The sequence below is a fragment of the Salmo salar genome, chromosome ssa01, assembly GCF_905237065.1.
Source record: "Salmo salar chromosome ssa01, Ssal_v3.1, whole genome shotgun sequence".
NCBI classification, from domain to species: Eukaryota; Metazoa; Chordata; class Actinopteri; order Salmoniformes; family Salmonidae; genus Salmo; species Salmo salar.
The window spans coordinates 89540147-89559445 of NC_059442.1; the positions used below are offsets into that span (position 1 = coordinate 89540147).

The following is a 19299-nucleotide window of genomic DNA, read 5'->3' on the forward strand; positions in this document are numbered from 1 at the left end:
CCTTTACCCTGCGTTTGAGTAGACACACACACATCTTGTATATCATGGCCAGGCTGTCTGGGACTAGGGTCTCCACGGGCTGGGTCTGTGGGTTGGGGTCCTGGAGGCTGAGGGGCAGCGTCACGAAGCGGTAGCCCCACAACGGGAACATACGTCTCAGCACACAATGAGACACCACCAGGATACGCACCTCCTTCAGTGGGCAGCTGGGCCAAAAACATCCAGTCAGATATCAGAGCAAAGCAAGGACCATATGTCCCGATGGGGAGGAGTCAGAGGAAATCTTACTTTGGGCTTTTCTCCATGTCATTCAGATCTTCCAGAATCATGTGGAGAACTTCTGAAGAGGACTAAAACCAAATCAATTATTTTAATAATACAAATAGCAATAGGCTATTATAGATGATACACCAACATTTGTAAGCAAGGTAAAATTGTTAATTCTCCACACATACCTCCATCAAATGAATGATACTTTTGGGATATAATAGCAGTATGCCAGTGACTTTCTCAGTCTGTGTGTTTTTCTGGAATTTTGACAAAAATTGCTCATAGTATTCTGGAATGAAGACAATCACGACAGTGAGTAACTCATTCTCCCGAAATACATTCTGGCTATGATTTAAAAAAATGTTTTACCTGCAATTGCACTCTGTTTATCGTCAGCGTTTAGCTTTCTCGTCGCTACATACACCAGTCTGTGGATAAAACGTTTCTACAGACGCAAAAGACAGAAACAAGCTGATTTTAGACGCGCTCACTGCTAAAAAACCTTAATTCATTGAAGGAATGCTGATCATGACCCCAAATTTGTACGTTAGCGCGCCATCGCGCGTCCTGTTTGGAAACTTCTATCACATAATCATTTCTTCCTTAATTTCAGCCTTACTTTGCAGGTTGTTTTCTGTTTTTCGACATCGGCAAAAAGCGAGTTTTTGTAGGCGTTGAAATACGGATTGACGCTGCCAGGTAGAGATGATGGCAAAGGATTTACTGCCATTTTCCCGTTACTATGGCAATTGCACCACCACGCGACAAACTTCCCTTAATTTGGTCCAGTCCATGATCGTCTTTGGCTCCAAAGAAGCTCGTGGGTATCAGGCAGTTTATTTGTCAAGCATTTATGTATTTTTTACAGATCCAAAACAAGTACAACTGATCCAGAAGCAACCACATGGCCAACATAAAAAGTCAATACTTTTTGAACTATACAAAGTACTCCATTAATATCAATGAAAACATAGAAAAAACACACTCAGGCTATACAAAATGAACATTTAAATACATTAACAAACTCAAATTGATCTAGAGTTATAATAGGTCTACATTTTAGACCAAACTTGTGAGAATACAATAAAAGTAAACAAATCCAGATGTACAATAATTTTAACACAAAAACAACACCTATAGATAGCAACATGCAAATGCTTGTCATAAAACTGTACTGCACTTGTGACAAGATTTAAACATGTAGCACTGTCTTTTTTAACATGCCGACAAATTACAAGCCTGGTACAACAGGTCTGTAAATAAATATGTTTGTATTTTCATGATGGCAGCTCTGACTTAAATGTATATGTGAAAATGAATTATGGAGGGAAAGTAGAAACACAAGAAATACATTCAAAACAGCTTTAAATGCACACTAGAAAACAGTGAATATTTGTTCTAAAACAAGACTGTTGATACAGGTGAAAGTTATGGCAGTGGAATGGACGGTTCATCAGTAACAACCACAGTGACCGCAAGAGCCGCCTGGACCACTCAATGCTAAAATGGATGGATGACTTTCAGTTAGCAGCTATTCATATATTAGCCCCACTGGGTTAACGCTCGTATTTCATGTATGCTCTTCATACTGTAAAACACTTTTAAAACACTTAGGATAGTGGTATTATTTTTGTTTCCCCTGCCCAGAGCAAGTTTTGAAATGCCAAATGTTAGGATGACTGCAATTACATTGGCACCAGAAAGCTTCTAAATGTTGTAATAATAATTCACAGTATGTTTGTCATGCCAATGTAATGCTTTTAGGTAGGTTTATACTGCATTCTATCATCACAATCTACGAGGCAGTGATTATGTGTTTCTGTTGTAGGACACTTTGCAGATCAAGTCCATCTGTAAAAATAGCGCTCAGCTCTAGATAAAATTCATATACGTCTGACTATCAGCCATCTAAAATGTCATGGTCATTTTAGAAAATAAATGCCAAAATAAAGGAAACACTTGAGTAAATGAGGGATACAAAGTATACTGAAAGCAGGTGTGGTTCCTGAGTTAATTAAGCAATTAACATCCCATCATGCTTCGGGTCATGTATAGAAATGCCCAGTTGCCCATTATTATGGCTACCATGGCTAAAGTGTGCGTGTGTGTCACTCTCAGTCACCAGATCTCAACCCAACTGAATACTTATGGGAGATTCTGGAGCAGCACCAGAGACAGCGTTTTCCACCACCGTCAACAAAACACCAAAAGATGGAATGTCTCATGGAAGAATGGTGTAGCATCCATCAAATATAGTTATAACAACCTGTAGAATTTATGCCAAGGTGAATTGAAGCTGTTCTGGCTCGTGGTGGCCCAACGCCCTATTAAAACACTTTATGTTGGTGTTTCCTTTATTTTGTCAGTTACCTGTACATCTATGCTTTATCTTTACAATTTCATTATAATTTTGTATTTAATACAATCCAATATAAAATATATACTCTTGTTATCTGAACATATAGAGCTACTTGACCTTCCCAGGAAAAACTCTGGACCCTTTGGCTGAGAGTTCTTTTGGTCAGATCACATGGTCAGGAAGAACTCCTGGCCCTACGGCATTCCGCAGTGTTGAAGATCATGTTGTTTGTGTCCCAGTAGCTGTGACTGTTTGTTTGTGTTGTCTTGGCACTTTGGTTGAGGAGAGCAGAGGAGCTATCCAGTCTCTACCAGGCCAGGGGAGAGGGCACTCTGGGGCTGCAGGGGTTCTCAGTGGCCTGGGTCTCATTCTACCAGGCCAGGGGAGAGGGCACTCTGGGGCTGCAGGGGTTCTCAGTGGCCTGGGTCTTATTCTACCAGGCCAGGGGAGAGGGCACTCTGGGGCTGCAGGGGTTCTCAGTAGCCTGGGTCTTATTCTACCAGGCCAGGGTAGAGGGCACTCTGGGGCTGCAGGGGTTCTCAGTGGCCTGGGTCTTATTCTACCAGGCCAGGGTAGAGGGCACTCTGGGGCTGCAGGGGTTCTCAGTGGCCTGGGTCTTATTCTACCAGGCCAGGGGAGAGGGCACTCTGGGGCTGAGGGGTTCTCAGTGGCCTGGGTCTTATTCTACCAGGCCAGGGGAGAGGGCACTCTGGGGCTGCAGGGGTTCTCAGTGGCCTGGGTCTTATTCTACCAGGCCAGGGGAGAGGGCACTCTGGGGCTGAGGGGTTCTCAGTGGCCTGGGTCTCATTCTACCAGGCCAGGGGAGAGGGCACTCTGGGGCTGCAGGGGTTCTCAGTGGCCTGGGTCTTATTCTACCAGGCCAGGGTAGAGGGCACTCTGGGGCTGAGGGGTTCTCAGTGGCCTGGGTCTTATTCTACCAGGCCAGGGTAGAGGGCACTCTGGGGCTGCAGGGGTTCTCAGTGGCCTGGGTCTTATTCTACCAGGCCAGGGGAGAGGGCACTCTGGGGCTGCAGGGGTTCTCAGTGGCCTGGGTCTTATTCTACCAGGCCAGGGTAGAGGGCACTCTGGGGCTGAGGGGTTCTCAGTGGCCTGGGTCTTATTCTACCAGGCCAGGGGAGAGGGCACTCTGGGGCTGCAGGGGTTCTCAGTGACCTGGATCTTATTCTACCAGGCCAGGGGAGAGGGCACTCTGGGGCTGCAGGGGTTCTCAGTGACCTGGGTCTTATTCTACCAGGCCAGGGGAGAGGGCACTCTGGGGCTGCAGGGGTTCTCAGTGGCCTGGGTCTTATTCTACCAGGCCAGGGGAGAGGGCACTCTGGGGCTGCAGGGGTTCTCAGTGGCCTGGGTCTTATTCTACCAGGCCAGGGGAGAGGGCACTCTTGGGCTGCAGGGGTTCTCAGTAGTCTGGGTCTCATTCAGTGCTCTCTGGAAAACAGGACCAATTATCGTACATGAAAACAGAACCAATCATCGTACTTGAGTCACAGACGCATTTGAATGCTGTCAAATTGTGCGGTCAGAGATCTGTCAAGGGCATCACTATGGCTACTGGCTCACCTCAAACTTGGAAGTAAACTCAGCAAAAATGGCGAAAAAGGCCTCAGTGGAGGTGGCCTTGCTGTCCTCTCCGAAGTACGAGGCCACCTTAGTGAACTCGTCCATGGCTCTCAGCTGCAGAGAGTCCAGAGACTGAACCGCTGGGTGACTGTTCTCCAGGAAGCCCTTTATCTTCAGGGTCAAGGGTCAAACTGTCAACTGTCAGACCATTCGAAGCACAGTGACACATTCTGACTAGTAACATACTGACCAATGGTGTAATTAAATTAAATCACATTTTATTTGCCCATTGCACTGAATACAACAGGTGTACACTTTACTGTGAAATGCTTAGTTACGAGCACTTTCCCAACAATGCAGACAATTACAGTGTAATTACTACTACAGTGTGTTACTGATCGTGTGAAATGTTGTGTTGTGAAGGGCTTTGTTATTGATGGAAGGATACACTCATGACGGCAGCGAAGTGATCCTCGGCCGTGGCAGGGATCTTCTGACAGGCTGTCCTGATGTCCTGGATGGTGGAGTGGAGGTCAGCCAGCTCAGCTGTCAGGATACGCTGATTCACTGCAGAGAAAGTAGAAAATCATGCAGTATGACTTGTACAATTTGTACACAGCTACACCGAACAATTTGCAATGACCCCACCCTTGTACACTGCTGCTACTCGCTGTTTGTTTGTTACCTATGCATAGTCACTTCGCCCCCACCGACATGTACAGATTACCTCAACTAGCCTGTACCCCTGCACACTGACACGGTACTGGTGCTCCCTGTATATAGCCTCGTTATTGTTATTCTTATTGTGTTACTTTTTATTTTAGCCTACTTGGTAAACATTTTCTTCTTCTTAAACTGCACTGTTGGTTAAGGGCTTGTAAGTAAGCATTTCACGGTAAAGTCTACACTTGTTGTATTCGGCGCATGTGGCAAATAAAGTTTGATTTGATTTGTATGAGACAAATTCAATGCATAGTGTCTAATGTCAATGCCATTCATTATAAATGCTGTAGTGTTTCAGTCTTATGAGATAGCTGCTGTAAGGCATATCTGAATTTCGAAAAGTAACTATCCGGAAGCTGATTATCAGGAAACTGATAAGGACATGACATGTAGTACATATTGTAATGTACTAAATGGAACTAATGCATTGTGCTAGTGAACCTCAGAGTCCTGCTGACGGACAGAGCCATGTAAAGAGCATTGTGTTGTGTTGTCTTACTGTACCTTTGGCTGCGAGGGGCACGGTTGTGAGGTCCCTGGCAAAGTTCAACAGTTCTGGGAAGTGTTGGCATAGCGATTTGGCAAGAATGTGGAGGAAGGTGGATTTACCATCCACCGTTTTAGTGGTGCTGAGCTGTAAGAAGGAATGTGAGATAGAATTTGGCATTAGAAAGAGGTCAACTCCAAGGCAAAGACAACACAAATCCTAAAAAGACAAATGAGGCTAAAGCATAATCAGAGAATGAACATCCATTCATACCTCAGTGAGAAAGTTGATCTTAAAGCCAGTGGTTTTGTTTGTCTTGGGTTGACCATTGTTCAGGTAATTCCCCATTGCCAGCACAAACTGTAAACAGAAACAGAGGTTTAGAAACAGTTTACCGGTAACACAACGCAATCACCACATTATGCATACCTCTGAGTCTGTATCTTAATACCTTATCCTATATGATTTTACACACAATGCATCTTCTTTAATAACCTTAGATTATGACAGCAGAGACACATAAATAATATGAAATAAACAAGAGAGCTGTTTGCCATTTCTCAACCATTAAGCTCCTGTATTCCACTCTCAGGGAGTGCGAATTACAGTTCTTGTATTACCTCGAGGATCTTGGCCAGTTTCTTGCTGCTCCTGAGTTCTACCGAGGCCCTGTAGATCCATTCATATCCAGCCTTCATCTCCTCTGTCTTCTCCTGCAGGGTCGTCTTAAAATGGAGGCTCCGCAGACGAGTCTTATACTCAGGGACCATCAGCATCTGGGCACACACAGATTATGAACTCGAAAAATACTGTTACTATTGCTAGTAAAGTAACATGTTACTGTAGTAAACTTAGTACTACACTCTTAGAAAAAAAAGGTGCTATCTAGAACCTAAAAGGGTTCGGCTGTCCCCATAGGAGAACCCTTTGAAGAACCATTTTTGGTTCCAGGTATAACCCTTTTGGGTTCTATGTAGAATTATTTCCACAGAGGGTTCTACATTGAACCCAAAAGGGTTCTACCTGGAACGGAAAATGGTTCTACATGGAACCAAAATGGTTCTCCTATGGGGATAGCCGAAGAACCCTTTTGGAGACCTTTTTTCTAAGAGTGTATAGTATACAGTAAAATACTGAAATGTATTTTTTTAAACATTCTAGCCACGGTCTAGACCAGGATCCCCAACTGGTTTTATTTGGTTTTCTGGAACTCTGTTCCCAAAGTATTCCCATCCATAATAGAGGGACGCGTGATCATATATAAATGGAAGCAAGGTTTGAAATGATTATGTTTTAGTCAAATATTATATCTGTTTGGGCTTCTTGCGGTTAATTTGCAGTCTACAAATTATTTGTAATTATGTTCCTGCCCCCCAACCAAATCGGTCTGTGGCTGAATCTAGTTGATGATCCCTGGCCTAGAGGGACTGGCTGGGCCAATATGTGGTTCCGACCCACCATTTGGGAAACATTGACACAATAGTGTCTCAGTTACCTGCAGGACAAACTGGTCAGGGTCGCTGAGTTTGGCGGAGTCCTGGTCGAAGCATTGGTACTGTTTGACTTCCTGGTCATCGGGGGCGTAGAGCAGAAGCTGCTTGATGTGGGCCGGCTCCAGTCTGTCTGTGCTCATAGTCATCAGCACCTGGCGCAGCTCACCTGGAGACAGCTTCAGGTGGGCGATCAGGATGGCTGGGGAGAGGAGGCGTGGAGTATGAGGTTTATTTAAGCAATAAGGCCTGAGGGGGTGTTGTATATGGCCAATATACCACGGCTAAGGGCTGTTCTTAGACACAACGCAACGTGGAGGTCTATTGGTCATATACCACAAACCCCAGAGGTGCCTAATCGCTATTATAAACTGGTTACCAACGTAATTAGAGCAGTAAAATAAATGTTTGTCATACCGTGGTATACGGGTATGATATACCACGGCTGTCAGACAATCAGCATTCAGGGCTTGAACCACCCAGTTTATAATTGTTTATTTGGACCCCATTAGCTGTTACATTAGCAACTGATACTCTTTCTGGGGTCCACACAAAACAGTCATATACAATAAAAACAGACCTTCATTGATAAACAACAACATGTTTCTGTAGAAATCAGAGAACCTGTGCTTGAATCTCAGAGCCACCTGGCCCTAGAGGGTCTATTCAGATCATTGAGATAAAGGTTCCTGGGGGCCAAGGCTAGGGTCATGGTTCAGATCCCCGAGGACCAAGGCCAGGGTCATGGTTCAGATCCCTGGGGACCAAGGCCTGGGTCATGATTCAGATCCCTGGGGACCAAGGCCAGGGTCATGGTTCAGATCCCTGGGGACCAAGGCCAGGGTCATGGTTCAGATCCCTGGGGACCAAGACCAGGGTCATGGTTCAGATCCCTGGGGACCAAGGCCAGGGTCATGGATCAGATCCCTGGGGTCCAAGGCCAGGGTCAAGGTTCAGATCCCTGAGGACCAAGGTCAGGGTCATGGTTCAGATCCCTGGGGACCAAGGCCAGGGTCATGGTTCAGATCCCTGGGGACCAAGGCCAGGGTCATGGTTCAGATCCCTGGGGACCAAGGCCAGGGTCATGGTTCAGATCCCTGGGGACCAAGGCCAGGGTCATGGTTCAGATCCCTGGGGACCAAGGCCAGGGTCATGGTTCAGATCCCTGGGGACCAAGGCCAGGGTCATACTCACAGGCGTTGTAGGCTTTCTTATGAGACAGAATCTCCACCACGTCTTTCTTTTTAAAGCTCTCGGGCAGGAAGGCTGGCTCTGGAAGAGAGACTGACACATTTAATCACAGTGTAAGGATGCTGCTCTCCAGGCACCAGGGTTGGAAACACTAACAGGCACTTAAGGTGGACGGGTAATGAGAGAAGAGAGGGGATGGTAGGTGGTGCTTTATGGAGAATGCATTTGATGAGCAGGTGAATAGACGCGCTTAGTAGACTCCATGGGACAACTTGGTGAGCTGTGAAGGCATAAGAACAACATGGAAATCAGCAATACACTGACACCATGAAACACAAAACAAGTCATGTAGAATTAATGAAAGCAACGTACTCTTCCACAGCTATGAAACCAAATCATTATATTGCATTATACAGTATATGCAGTGTTCCCTGGCAAAAGAGACCTTGGTCTCAATGGGACTCCCTGTTAAATAAAGGTCAAATAAATACACAATCTGACTATGAGGGTAGAAGGACAAAATTTAAAAATGTTATCAACAGAACCAGTGATATGAATACATGATATGACTATGAGATGAGATGTTTGATGAAGAGATCAGAATAAAAACTTACTGGAACTCCGTTGGGTACCAAAGTGCAACTCTAGATCCAGATACTTCACCATGTCACTCAGTTTGTCATAGTCGGGGTCCTCTCCAAGCTAAAGCAAACAAAGTATCTCACCTGTCAATACATTTCTTAACACAACAACAACAACAAACAGCACTATTTCCAGGTTCAGGGTTAGTACAATAGACTCGACACATGCCTGTCCCCAGATGGTTCCCTCAGAGTTCTCCACCTGCTCCCAGCGCAGTCTCTTCACACTCATGTGGTTGGTGTCCCCAGCACAGGGACTGGAACTGGGCAGCGGAGGCGGGTCGCAGGGGGGCGGCAGTGGTGGAGGGGGTGGTGGGGGGACCTTGTGTTTCTGGAGTTCTGACACTGAGATGGGGGTCTCATAGGTCTGTGAGTGAGGGGGCTGGGGAGGGTGACTCTGGGGCTGGGACAGGTGAGGGGCTTGAGGGGGCAGGCTGTGGCTCAGCTGGGGCTGGTAGGGCTGGTGGTGAAGCTGGTGGTGCCTCTGGAGGACGAGCTGGCTTTGCCTGTTGGGCTGAGGGGAGGGCTGGGGACACAGGATGGGCTGGGTCAGGGGCTGAGGCTGGCTGGCCTGGCGGGGCAGGTTCCTGGGGCGAGAGGGCTGGGGAGAGTAGCGAGGGCCCAGGGGGAGAGTCATCTGAGGAGCCTGATGGTGGACACAGCCCTGTAGCTCATCTCTGGTCGGCAGCACTTTGTGTAGGGTCGGCCTGTTGTACGTGAAGGTCCGTGGAGGAGGCGGGGGAGGGGGGATGATGGGGTGCTGCGGCTGGAAGGACATGCGCGCCCGGGGGATGTGTTCAGGGGAGAAGTGGGAGAGGACAGCGGTAATGGGGAGGGGGTCAGAGAAGCCGAAGGGTGGTGGGGGTAAGGGGGTGGGCAAGGGCGGGGGTGGTGGGGCACTCTGCGGGGGTGGGGGGATGGGGATGTGTTCTGACCCAGAGGAGTAGGTGAGGGAGGTGGCATCATCGTTGCTGCTGATGTCCTCACTGCTGGCACTGCTCAGCTGGCGGGGGAGGTAGCTCACCTCCTGCTCATCCTGGAAACTCATCTGGACACAGCAGATAATCATCAGTCTCACACCTTCTAATCAGACACACCATGTCATCTGATTTACATCTTGTAACCATTCTTCAGACACACCTTAAAATCAACCTTCCTTGTACAGCGATAATGCATGTAATCATTTCCTATTCATATGCACTGCTTTTCTTCAGAAACCATGAAAACCATCCCCATAAATATCTGTTCACGCAATAACAACTACATTTACTGTACCGTCTGTATCATGTTAGTAAAGATCAGATTTCTTATACTGCACTGTAGATAATTGAATAACTTGTTGGACATGACTGTTTCTGCACTCAATGAATTTGATCTGGTACACTTTAAAAAAATGCTGGGTTAAAAACAACCCAGTGCTGGGTAAATAGTGGACAGAACACATATTTGGGTCATATTTGGGTAATCGTGTTATTTTCAGTAGGTGTGGCCTATTGGTGGCGTGGCTTGCAGATAGGTATTCTTAGCCACCCGTGATAGTAAATGTTGTTCCTGTTCATCATGTTAAGTTTGTACCCTGTAAATTAAAATGTTCCTTCAATAACTTTGCTAATTAGATATTTGAATATAATGTAAAAACATTATTATTTAAATATTATAACAAAGTGGTAACTCTCCCTACATTGGGATATGTTTATAGGCATATCATACTCTTGTATAAGCCTCATAAAAGCTACAAAAGTCTCAGTGCTCAATCTTAACATGTGATGACAATACTGTACAACAGAACATGAACCGGAATGATATTTACTCTCATGGGTGGCCAAAAATAACTATTTGAAAGCCTTGCCCCAACGAAGCCACACCTCTAGTCTTCAGATCTGACCTGGTGGGTCATAGCTCAATAACCCAGCATCAACAACCCAACTAAGTGACCCAACTGGCTGTGTCACAATAACCTAACGTGAGTTCTGTCCAATATGTATTGTTTTAGTTTTTGGGCCCACAGTGGCTCTCTCACCTCCTCATAGTGCCTATCTCTTCATGTACTGTCTCCGTCGCTCTCCTCCTCATAGTAACTATCTCTTAATTTACTATCTCCATCTCTCACCTCCTCATAGTGACTATCTCTTCATATACTGTCTCCGTCTCTCACCTCCTCATAGTCATTCTCTCCAGGGAGGAAGTCTTCCACCAGAGTGACACGGTGTCCCAGCTGTTCACTCAGAGCGTCCAGGAACTTGTCAGTGTCCCTGCTCCGGGGGGGGTCTGGAGAAGGTGAAAAGCTTCCTGCGTCTGGACAGGGGGCTGGTGGGGTCGTCAGAGTTCTGGGGGGGAGGGAGGCGGGCTCTCCAGGCTCACGTAGGGGTTGGAGTCAGCGCTGCCCGGAGAGGCGATGGTTCCCCCGTGGTAGAACTCATACAGAGGGTCGGGCAGAGGTTCCTTCCATGTCAGAGACAGACCTGATTTACGGTTCCCTGGAAAAGAAACGCTCCATTATTTCAAAGATGTCTAACAGAGGACTTTGTGACTAAATAAGTCTCTTTAAACCAAATGGGTTCCATCTTAAATTATCTTATTTGTCATCCTTGAAGTGAGTATGAATGACAACATTTATGACAATGTTATTGTAACCTTTACAATTGACTGACCATTGGCTTCAAGTGGTTGCTGTGTGTGTGTGTGTGTGTCTGTGTTACCTGTGCTACCTTGACTGAGAGAGGAGCGAGCTGGAGACTGGCCATAGGCGTCAGTCTGTCCCAGCTCATCTCGGTCAGGCTGGGTCAGTGGAGAGCAGCGATTGTGATTCTGCTGCATGGCCTTCACGGCACTCTTCCCTGTGTACACACTCTCCAGTTCCGTGTACACTCCTGAAATCTAGGGGTCGTAGGTGTGAGCAGGCCATTAGCACAAAGCACTGGGAACTCTTTATCACAAGGTCTGCTTATAAACACTTTATGAATCATAACTAGATAGTTTGTTAATCATTATTTACCTTGAGTTAAAATCCTAAACAACATGCCTCATATTTGTCTTGGTTTAAACGTTAACATAACTACATACTAATGTTTTCAGACTGTTCATGAGCAGACGTCCAGATAAAGTGTTTCCAAAAGCACTGGTAAAAGCATCTTTATAAAAAGCCGGCTCTGGCGTACACACATAATTAGCACTGCTGGCTCTATATGGCTGAGCATTGTGTTGCAGTTTTATACCCACGTGATTCAGGTCAGGGGACTCTGGGAAGGAGGTGCCATCTCCACACTGTCTCTCTCCGGGTGTCCCACTCCCATTCCCTGGTGCAGCCACATGAATCCCTGCGTCCACATGAAGGACAGGGACAAGCAGTCATGAGCATCCTCCTCCTCTCAGGCCCAGAGAGGAGGGGAAACAGCAGGAGACAGCAGGAAGCATCAGAATGTAGTTAACAGCATGGAGAAGCAACAGAGACTGTAGTCCTGTCTGATAACTGTGGTCTGGATCCTAACTTGAGATCTATTGTACGCTACACCCCGTAACTTGAATTTCTGCACAAATCTCCCATTGGCGTCAATGTGTGGTTTGTGCTAAATTCCAAGTTACTGTATACATTTCTCAAGTTAAGATTTATGAGAGTATAGATGGGCTTAATGCAATACTACTAGGCTTGGATATACACTGGGTATACCAAACATTAGGGACACCTTCCTAATATTGAGTTGCACCCCCCCTTTTGCCCTCAGAACAGCCTCAATTCATTTGGGTATGGACTATACAAAGTGTTGAAAGCGTTCCACAGGAATGCTGGCCCATGTTGACTCCAATGCTTCCCACAGTCGTGTCAAGTTGACTGGATGTCCTTTGGGTGGTGGGCCATTCTTGATACACACGGGAAACTGTTGAACGTGAAAACCCCAGCAGTGTTGCAGTTCTTGACACAAACCGGTGCACCCTGCACCGACTACCATACCTCATTCAAAAGCACTTAAATATTTTGTCTTGCCCATTCACCTCTGACTGGCACACATACACAATCCATGTCTCAAGGCTTAAAAATCCTTCTTTAACCTGTCTCCTCCCTGTCATCTACACTGATTGCGACATCAATAAGGGATCATAGCTTTCACCTAGATTCACCTGGCCAGTCTATGTCATAGAAAAAGCAGGTGTTCCTAATGTTCTGTATAGTCAGTGTATGCTCTCTGTTAACAGCATCAGGTGAACCCTAAGTCCAGGAGTGATTGGTTGAGAGGAAACCCTTCCAATCAAGGATAAGGACAAATAGTTTTTGAGCTGATCACTTTAGTACCCATTCCCAGGTGTGTTCTGATGATGCAGTCATCAGAGCTCCTCTCCCGTACGGTGCCTCTGTAGGAGGTGCCTGACACACGCACTGAGCTGCTCCTCCTGTGGTGCTCCTGTCCTGCACCTGGCTCTGACTCTGGCTCTGTTGCTGCTGCACACACACACAGACACACACACAGACACACACACACACACACACACACACACACACACACACACACACACACACACACACACACACACACACACACACACACACACACACACACACACAGAAAGAGAGAGAGAGAGAGAAGAATTAGAATCAATTAGAATAACAAAAGGAAACATCTCAGAATATCCCAAACACCCACTGAACAATAAACATATACTCTAGTCGTCAGTTCTTGTCATGGTAATATCTAGCTGTCTTAGCCTTGTCTCTCGAGATGAAAAGCGAAGACAAACAATTATGCAAATCTAAACCACTGAGAGCATAACCAGACCAAGACCCCACCTCTAACTCAACTCTCAGTCACCCACAACAGACCCATTCCAAGCAGGCAGAGAGATGTGGCTAATGGCTAGCTGACCCACCTGCAGTCTTAAAGCCAAGGAAGCGTGAAATCTTGCTCTGACAGTGTTCCTGCTCCTCGTAGGTCAACAGCTGGTAGATGAACTGCCAGATCACCTGCTTGGCTGGAGTGTCCAACACCGGGAACACATCAACAATCAGGGTGTCCACGTTCCTGAACATATATATATACAAGGGCAGAGCTGCCATTTTAGACACTTCTGAACATCTCATATCTTCTGAACATCTCAAAATCTGTCTTTTTTGTTGCGAAAATAAAAGTATTTTAAAACATGCTAAAATAAAAAGAAGAAAAACTGAAGCACACTGGTAATCTTGATGCTTCCAATAACTGAATTGATCTTTTAACTAACATTTCATAAGGGTATTTTACAGGGAGGTACAAGTCATTCTATGAGGTACAACTCAACTCCTACCAGTGTGCTGGAGTTGTTTTTCTTATTAAGAAAACTTTTTCTCTCCATGCACCTGGTAGCACGTTAAGGTGTGCGAGTTTACTTTCTCAAACATGCTAAAATAGAAGTATCAAAAGAAAATCATACTTTCGAAAAGGTTTATTGCTATTCAGTAATGTTGATAGGGAATTTGTCTTGGTGACTCTTTGATTCTGTACTCTGTAAAATAACATGTATTGCTTTAGATTAGACAAGTTTACCATTTATATAATGTTTATAATTATATAATTTACATGTAGTGCATGTAACGAGATGTAATGAACCATATTATGATTAAAGCATATTATTGAAGGGTAGGTGTGTTATTTGTTAGGGAAATGTCAGATTATGTAAAGAAGTTTCTGTAATTCCCCTCTAGGGTAGGTAAACACCAAATTAATGTAATATTTACCCTTGATGTTTGACGCATTTCAAACAAATATATCATCCTTCCTGTCATTTGGAGAGATATAAGGCTCTCTCTCTCTCTCTCTCTCTCTCTCTCTCTCTCTCTCTCTCTCTCACTCTCTCACTCTCTCTCCCTCCTTTTCCATCCTCCAATACATTTTCCCCCCCACCTCTGTTGGAAGAAGGTCTCCAGGGCCTTGCAGATGGTGTATCTCTCCTGCACCGTCAGGAGATGATCCAGCTGCTGGCTAAAGGTGCGACCATGGACCCTGATGCTGGGGGGTAGGATCTCAGCCACCCACTGCAGGGAGCTGAGGGGGACCGGGGAGCGGGAGCGGGACCTGGGGGCCACGGCAGGGGCAAGGCCTGTGGGAGAGTCTTCCTGGTCACTCTGGTCAGAGTGGGAGTAACCAGAGGGTCCGTCTTCCACCACCAGGGTGGGCATGGCCCCACTGCCCTGCAGCATGGACACCACCTTCTCATGGGAACAGTTTCTGAAGACACACACAGTCACTGTCACTACTACAATCGGCAATGATGTTGTCATAGGACCAGCTCCTACAGAAAGGTATAGAGAGTTACTAACTACAGAATTCAGTAGTGCGCTCTTCTACTCACCATGAAAACCCTAGTTTACATGGTTACTAGGGTGGTATAATGAAGTATTTGCGGGATGATACTGTGGGTGATATTGCTGTGTTCACTCCTACACTTCATGTTCAGAATAAAATGGAATAATAAGTACATTAAAGGGAGTGAAAGGACTTCCTACAGTCATTTTCTCAAATTCCATTCTACTGTCACGACTTCCGCCGAAGTCGGCTCCTCTCCTTGTTCGGGCGGCGTTCAGCGGTCGACGTCACCGGCTTTCGAGCCATCGCCGCTCCATTTTTCATGTATCCATTTGTTTTGTCTTGTTCCCTGCACACCTGGTTTTCATTCCCCAATCACACTACATGTATTTATTCCTCTGTTCCCCCTCATGTCTTTGTGTGAAATTGTTTTGTGTTATGTGTCAATTTTGACACAAGCCGCTCCCAGTACGCACACCATTGACATCTACACACACATCCATGCATATGTGTGAGCACAGACACACACCAGTCCACTTATCATATATCCTGATTCCTAGTCACCTTACCCCTATACATATCTACCACTATCACTGCAGTATCCCTGCACATTGTAAATATGGTTCTGGAACTGACCCTGTATATAGTATACTTACTTACTTACTTACTTTATCGTGTTCTTCTTATTTCATATTTTTATATATCTTGTTTATTTTTGTTCTACCTTGTTATTTTTAGAATTACATTATTATTGATTACTGCATTGTTGGGGTTAATGCAAGGAAGGCATTTCACTGTACTTGTGCATGTGACATTAAAACCTGAAACTCATCATGTTGACTCACTGTCCTGTGTGCATCTTAAGGTAAAGTTATAACAGGTTTATGTACCTCATGTCCAGCCCATTGAGGAAAAGGATGCGGTCGCCTGGTTTGAGACCACAGTCTTCAGCGGGGCTGTCTGAAGAAAGACAGGGGGATGAGAGTCAGAGAGACAGGGGAATGAGAGTCAGAGAGACAAGGGGATGAGAGTCAGAGAGACAGGGGGATGAGAGTCAGAGAGACAGGGGGATGAGAGTCAGAGAGACAGGGGATGAGAGTCAGAGAGACAGGGGGATGAGAGTCAGAGAGACAGGGGGATGAGAGCCAGAGAGACAGGGGGATGAGAGTCAGAGAGACAGGGGGATGAGAGTCAGAGAGACAGGGGGATGAGAGTCAGAGAGACAGGGGGATGAGAGTCAGAGAGACAGGGGAATGAGAGTCAGAGAGACAGGGGGATGACAGTCAGAGAGACAGGGGGATGAGAGTCAGAGAGACAGGGGGATGAGAGTCAGAGAGACAGGGGGATGAGAGTCAGAGAAACAGGGGGATGAGAGTCAGAGAGACAGGGCGATGAGTGTCAGAGAGACAGGGGGATGACAGTCAGAGAGACATGGGGATGACAGTCAGAGAGACAGGAGGATGAGAGTCAGAGAGACAGGGGGATGACAGTCAGAGAGACAGGAGGATGAGAGTCAGAGAGACAGGGGGATGACAGTCAGAGAGACAGGGGGATGAGAGTCAGAGAGACAGGGGGATGAGAGTCAGAAAGACAGGGGGATGACAGTTAGAGAGACATTGGGATGACAGTCAGAGAGACAGGAGGATGAGAGTCAGAGAGACAGGGGGATGAGAGTCAGAGAGACAGGTGAATGAGAATCAGAAAGACAGGGGGAGGAGAGTCAGAGAGACAGGGGATGACAGTCAGAGAGACAGGGGAGGAGAGTCAGAGAGACAGGGGGATGACAGTCAGAGAGACAGGGGGATGAGAGTCAGAGAGACAGGGGGATGAGAGTCAGAGAGACAGGGGGATGAGAGTCAGAGAGACAGGGGGATGACAGTCAGAGAGACAGGGGAATGAGAGTCAGAGAGACAGGGGGATGAGAGTCAGAGAGACAGGGGGATGAGAGTCAGAGAGACAGGGCGATGAGTGTCAGAGAGACAAGGGGATGAGAGTCAGAGAGACAGGGGGATGACAGTCAGAGAGACAGGGGGATGACAGTCAGAGAGACAGGGGGATGAGAGTCAGAGAGACAGGGGGATGAGAGTCAGAGAGACAGGGGGATGAGAGTCAGAGAGACAGGGGGATGACAGTCAGAGAGACAGGGGAATGAGAGTCAGAGAGACAGGGGATGAGAGTCAGAGAGACAGGGGGATGAGAGTCAGAGAGACAGGGGGATGAGAGTCAGAGAGACAGGGGATGAGAGTCAGAGAGACAGGGCGATGAGTGTCAGAGAGACAGGGGATGAGAGTCAGAGAGACAGGGGATGAGAGTCAGAGAGACAGGGGGATGACAGTCAGAGAGACAGGGGGATGAGAGTCAGAGAGACAGGGGGATGAGAGTCAGAGAGACAGGGGGATGAGAGTCAGAGAGACAGGGGGATGAGAGTCAGAGAGAAGACACATAACCCATAATGATTGGCAAAACATAACATTTATATTAGCACCATTAATCAAATCAGTATGTGGTATTTGACTGCTGTTGTTTTTATGTACCATGTTTTGCCTGATGTATTGGGTTATGCTGGTATCCCTTTGGGATACAATGAAGTATAATATTATCCATGTTTGGTAGGTGTACTGTACCACAGGGCCACGCAGGCTCTCTGACATGAGACAGTGGGTTCTTATGGATGTGTGGATGCCTGCCTGTACATCCCGATCTCATCTCATCCACCCACAGCAGCAGTCCTCATAAGGCCTAGCCCACTGAGTCAGTGAGTAACTTACTTCTGGCCTCTGCTCAGATCTGGAGTGGGAGAACGGTGTCATCCCCACACACACACACTCAATCCTCCCCCCTCTTCAGCTCCGACAAAGAGGAGCATCCGGTAAACCCCCTATTATAACACTCTGGTACAACCTGACCTCTGCATGTAAAACTACAGCAGAACATCTCTCCATCACAGCAACATCCACATCAATCCATGTATTCATCCTCATCTCAATCTCTTTTAGAATCCCTGAACACTCCCCTTATCGCCTCAGACAGCCCCTTAAACAAACAAAAAACAACAACAAAAGACTAACCTAACGTAGCAGGTGTAAAATAAATGCCTGAAACTAGATCCCCTACATACTGGTCTGAAACTAGATCCCCCTACATACTGGTCTGAAACTAGATCCCCTACATACTGGTCTGAAACTAGATCCCCTACATACTGGTCTGAAACTAGATCCCCCTACATACTGGTCTGAAACTAGATCCCCCTACATACTGGTCTGAAACTAGATCCCCTACATACTGGTCTGAAACTAGATCCCCCTACATACTGGTCTGAAACTAGATCCCCTACATACTGGTCTGAAACTAGATCCCCTACATACTGGTCTGAAACTAGATCCCCTACATACTGGTCTGAAACTAGATCCCCCTACATACTGGTCTGAAACTAGATCCCCTACAAACTGTCCTGAAACTAGATCCCCTACATACTGGTCTGAAACTAGATCCCCCTACATACTGGTCTGAAACTAGATCCCCCTACAAACTGTCCTGAAACTAGATCCCCTACATACTGGTCTGAAACTAGATCCCCTACATACTGGTCTGAAACTAGATCCCCTACATACTGGTCTGAAACTAGATCCCCCTACATACTGGTCTGAAACTAGATCCCCTACAAACTGTCCTGAAACTAGATCCCCTACATACTGGTCTGAAACTAGATCCCCCTACATACTGGTCTGAAACTAGATCCCCTACAAACTGTCCTGAAACTAGATCCCCTACATACTGGTCTGAAACTAGATCCCCTACATACTGGTCTGAAACTAGATCCCCTACATACTGGTCTGAAACTAGATCCCCTACAAACTGTCCTGAAACTAGATCCCCTACATACTGGTCTGAAACTAGATCCCCCTACATACTGGTCTGAAACTAGATCCCCTACAAACTGTCCTGAAACTAGATCCCCTACATACTGGTCTGAAACTAGATCCCCCTACATACTGGTCTGAAACTAGATCCCCTACAAACTGTCCTGAAACTAGATCCCCTACATACTGGTCTGAAACTAGATCCCCCTACATACTGGTCTGAAACTAGATCCCCCTACATACTGGTCTGAAACTAGATCCCCTACAAACTGTCCTGAAACTAGATCCCCTACATACTGGTCTGAAACTAGATCCCCCTACATACTGGTCTGAAACTAGATCCCCTACAAACTGTCCTGAAACTAGATCCCCTACATACTGGTCTGAAACTAGATCCCCCTACATACTGGTCTGAAACTAGATCCCCT

General features: G+C 46.4%; 2 protein-coding genes across 3 annotated transcripts in view; both read right to left on the reverse strand.

Moving 5' to 3' along the window:
- Window positions 1-1001, reverse strand: part of LOC106609635 (testis-expressed protein 47) — a 54765-nt gene extending 53764 nt beyond the window's left edge. The window contains exons 1-5 of one of the 2 annotated variants that reach the window (XM_045724128.1): window positions 890-1001; window positions 640-715; window positions 456-527; window positions 289-350; window positions 8-206 (exon numbers count right to left, since the gene is read on the reverse strand). In XM_045724128.1, coding sequence (XP_045580084.1) covers window positions 8-206; window positions 289-350; window positions 456-461 — 267 coding nt within the window. In that variant the 5' untranslated portion in view covers window positions 462-527; window positions 640-715; window positions 890-1001. Of the gene's footprint in view, window positions 1-7; window positions 207-288; window positions 351-455; window positions 560-639; window positions 716-889 lie in introns of both variants that reach the window. The other variant, XM_014208606.2, reaches the window with a different exon arrangement.
- A 104-nt stretch (window positions 1002-1105) lies between these two features.
- The window catches only part of LOC106609649 (delphilin), a 49088-nt gene continuing 30894 nt past the window's right edge, over window positions 1106-19299 (reverse strand). Inside the window, 20 exon segments of the mRNA XM_045724134.1 lie at window positions 1106-4075; window positions 4208-4372; window positions 4656-4774; window positions 5435-5564; window positions 5691-5777; window positions 6038-6193; window positions 6913-7109; window positions 8102-8179; window positions 8713-8800; window positions 8909-9142; window positions 9560-9787; window positions 10895-11005; window positions 11007-11085; window positions 11087-11216; window positions 11439-11616; window positions 11959-12056; window positions 13028-13174; window positions 13600-13751; window positions 14610-14933; window positions 15902-15971. Coding sequence (XP_045580090.1) covers window positions 4004-4075; window positions 4208-4372; window positions 4656-4774; window positions 5435-5564; window positions 5691-5777; window positions 6038-6193; window positions 6913-7109; window positions 8102-8179; window positions 8713-8800; window positions 8909-9142; window positions 9560-9787; window positions 10895-11005; window positions 11007-11085; window positions 11087-11216; window positions 11439-11616; window positions 11959-12056; window positions 13028-13174; window positions 13600-13751; window positions 14610-14933; window positions 15902-15971 — 2843 coding nt within the window. The 3' untranslated portion in view covers window positions 1106-4003.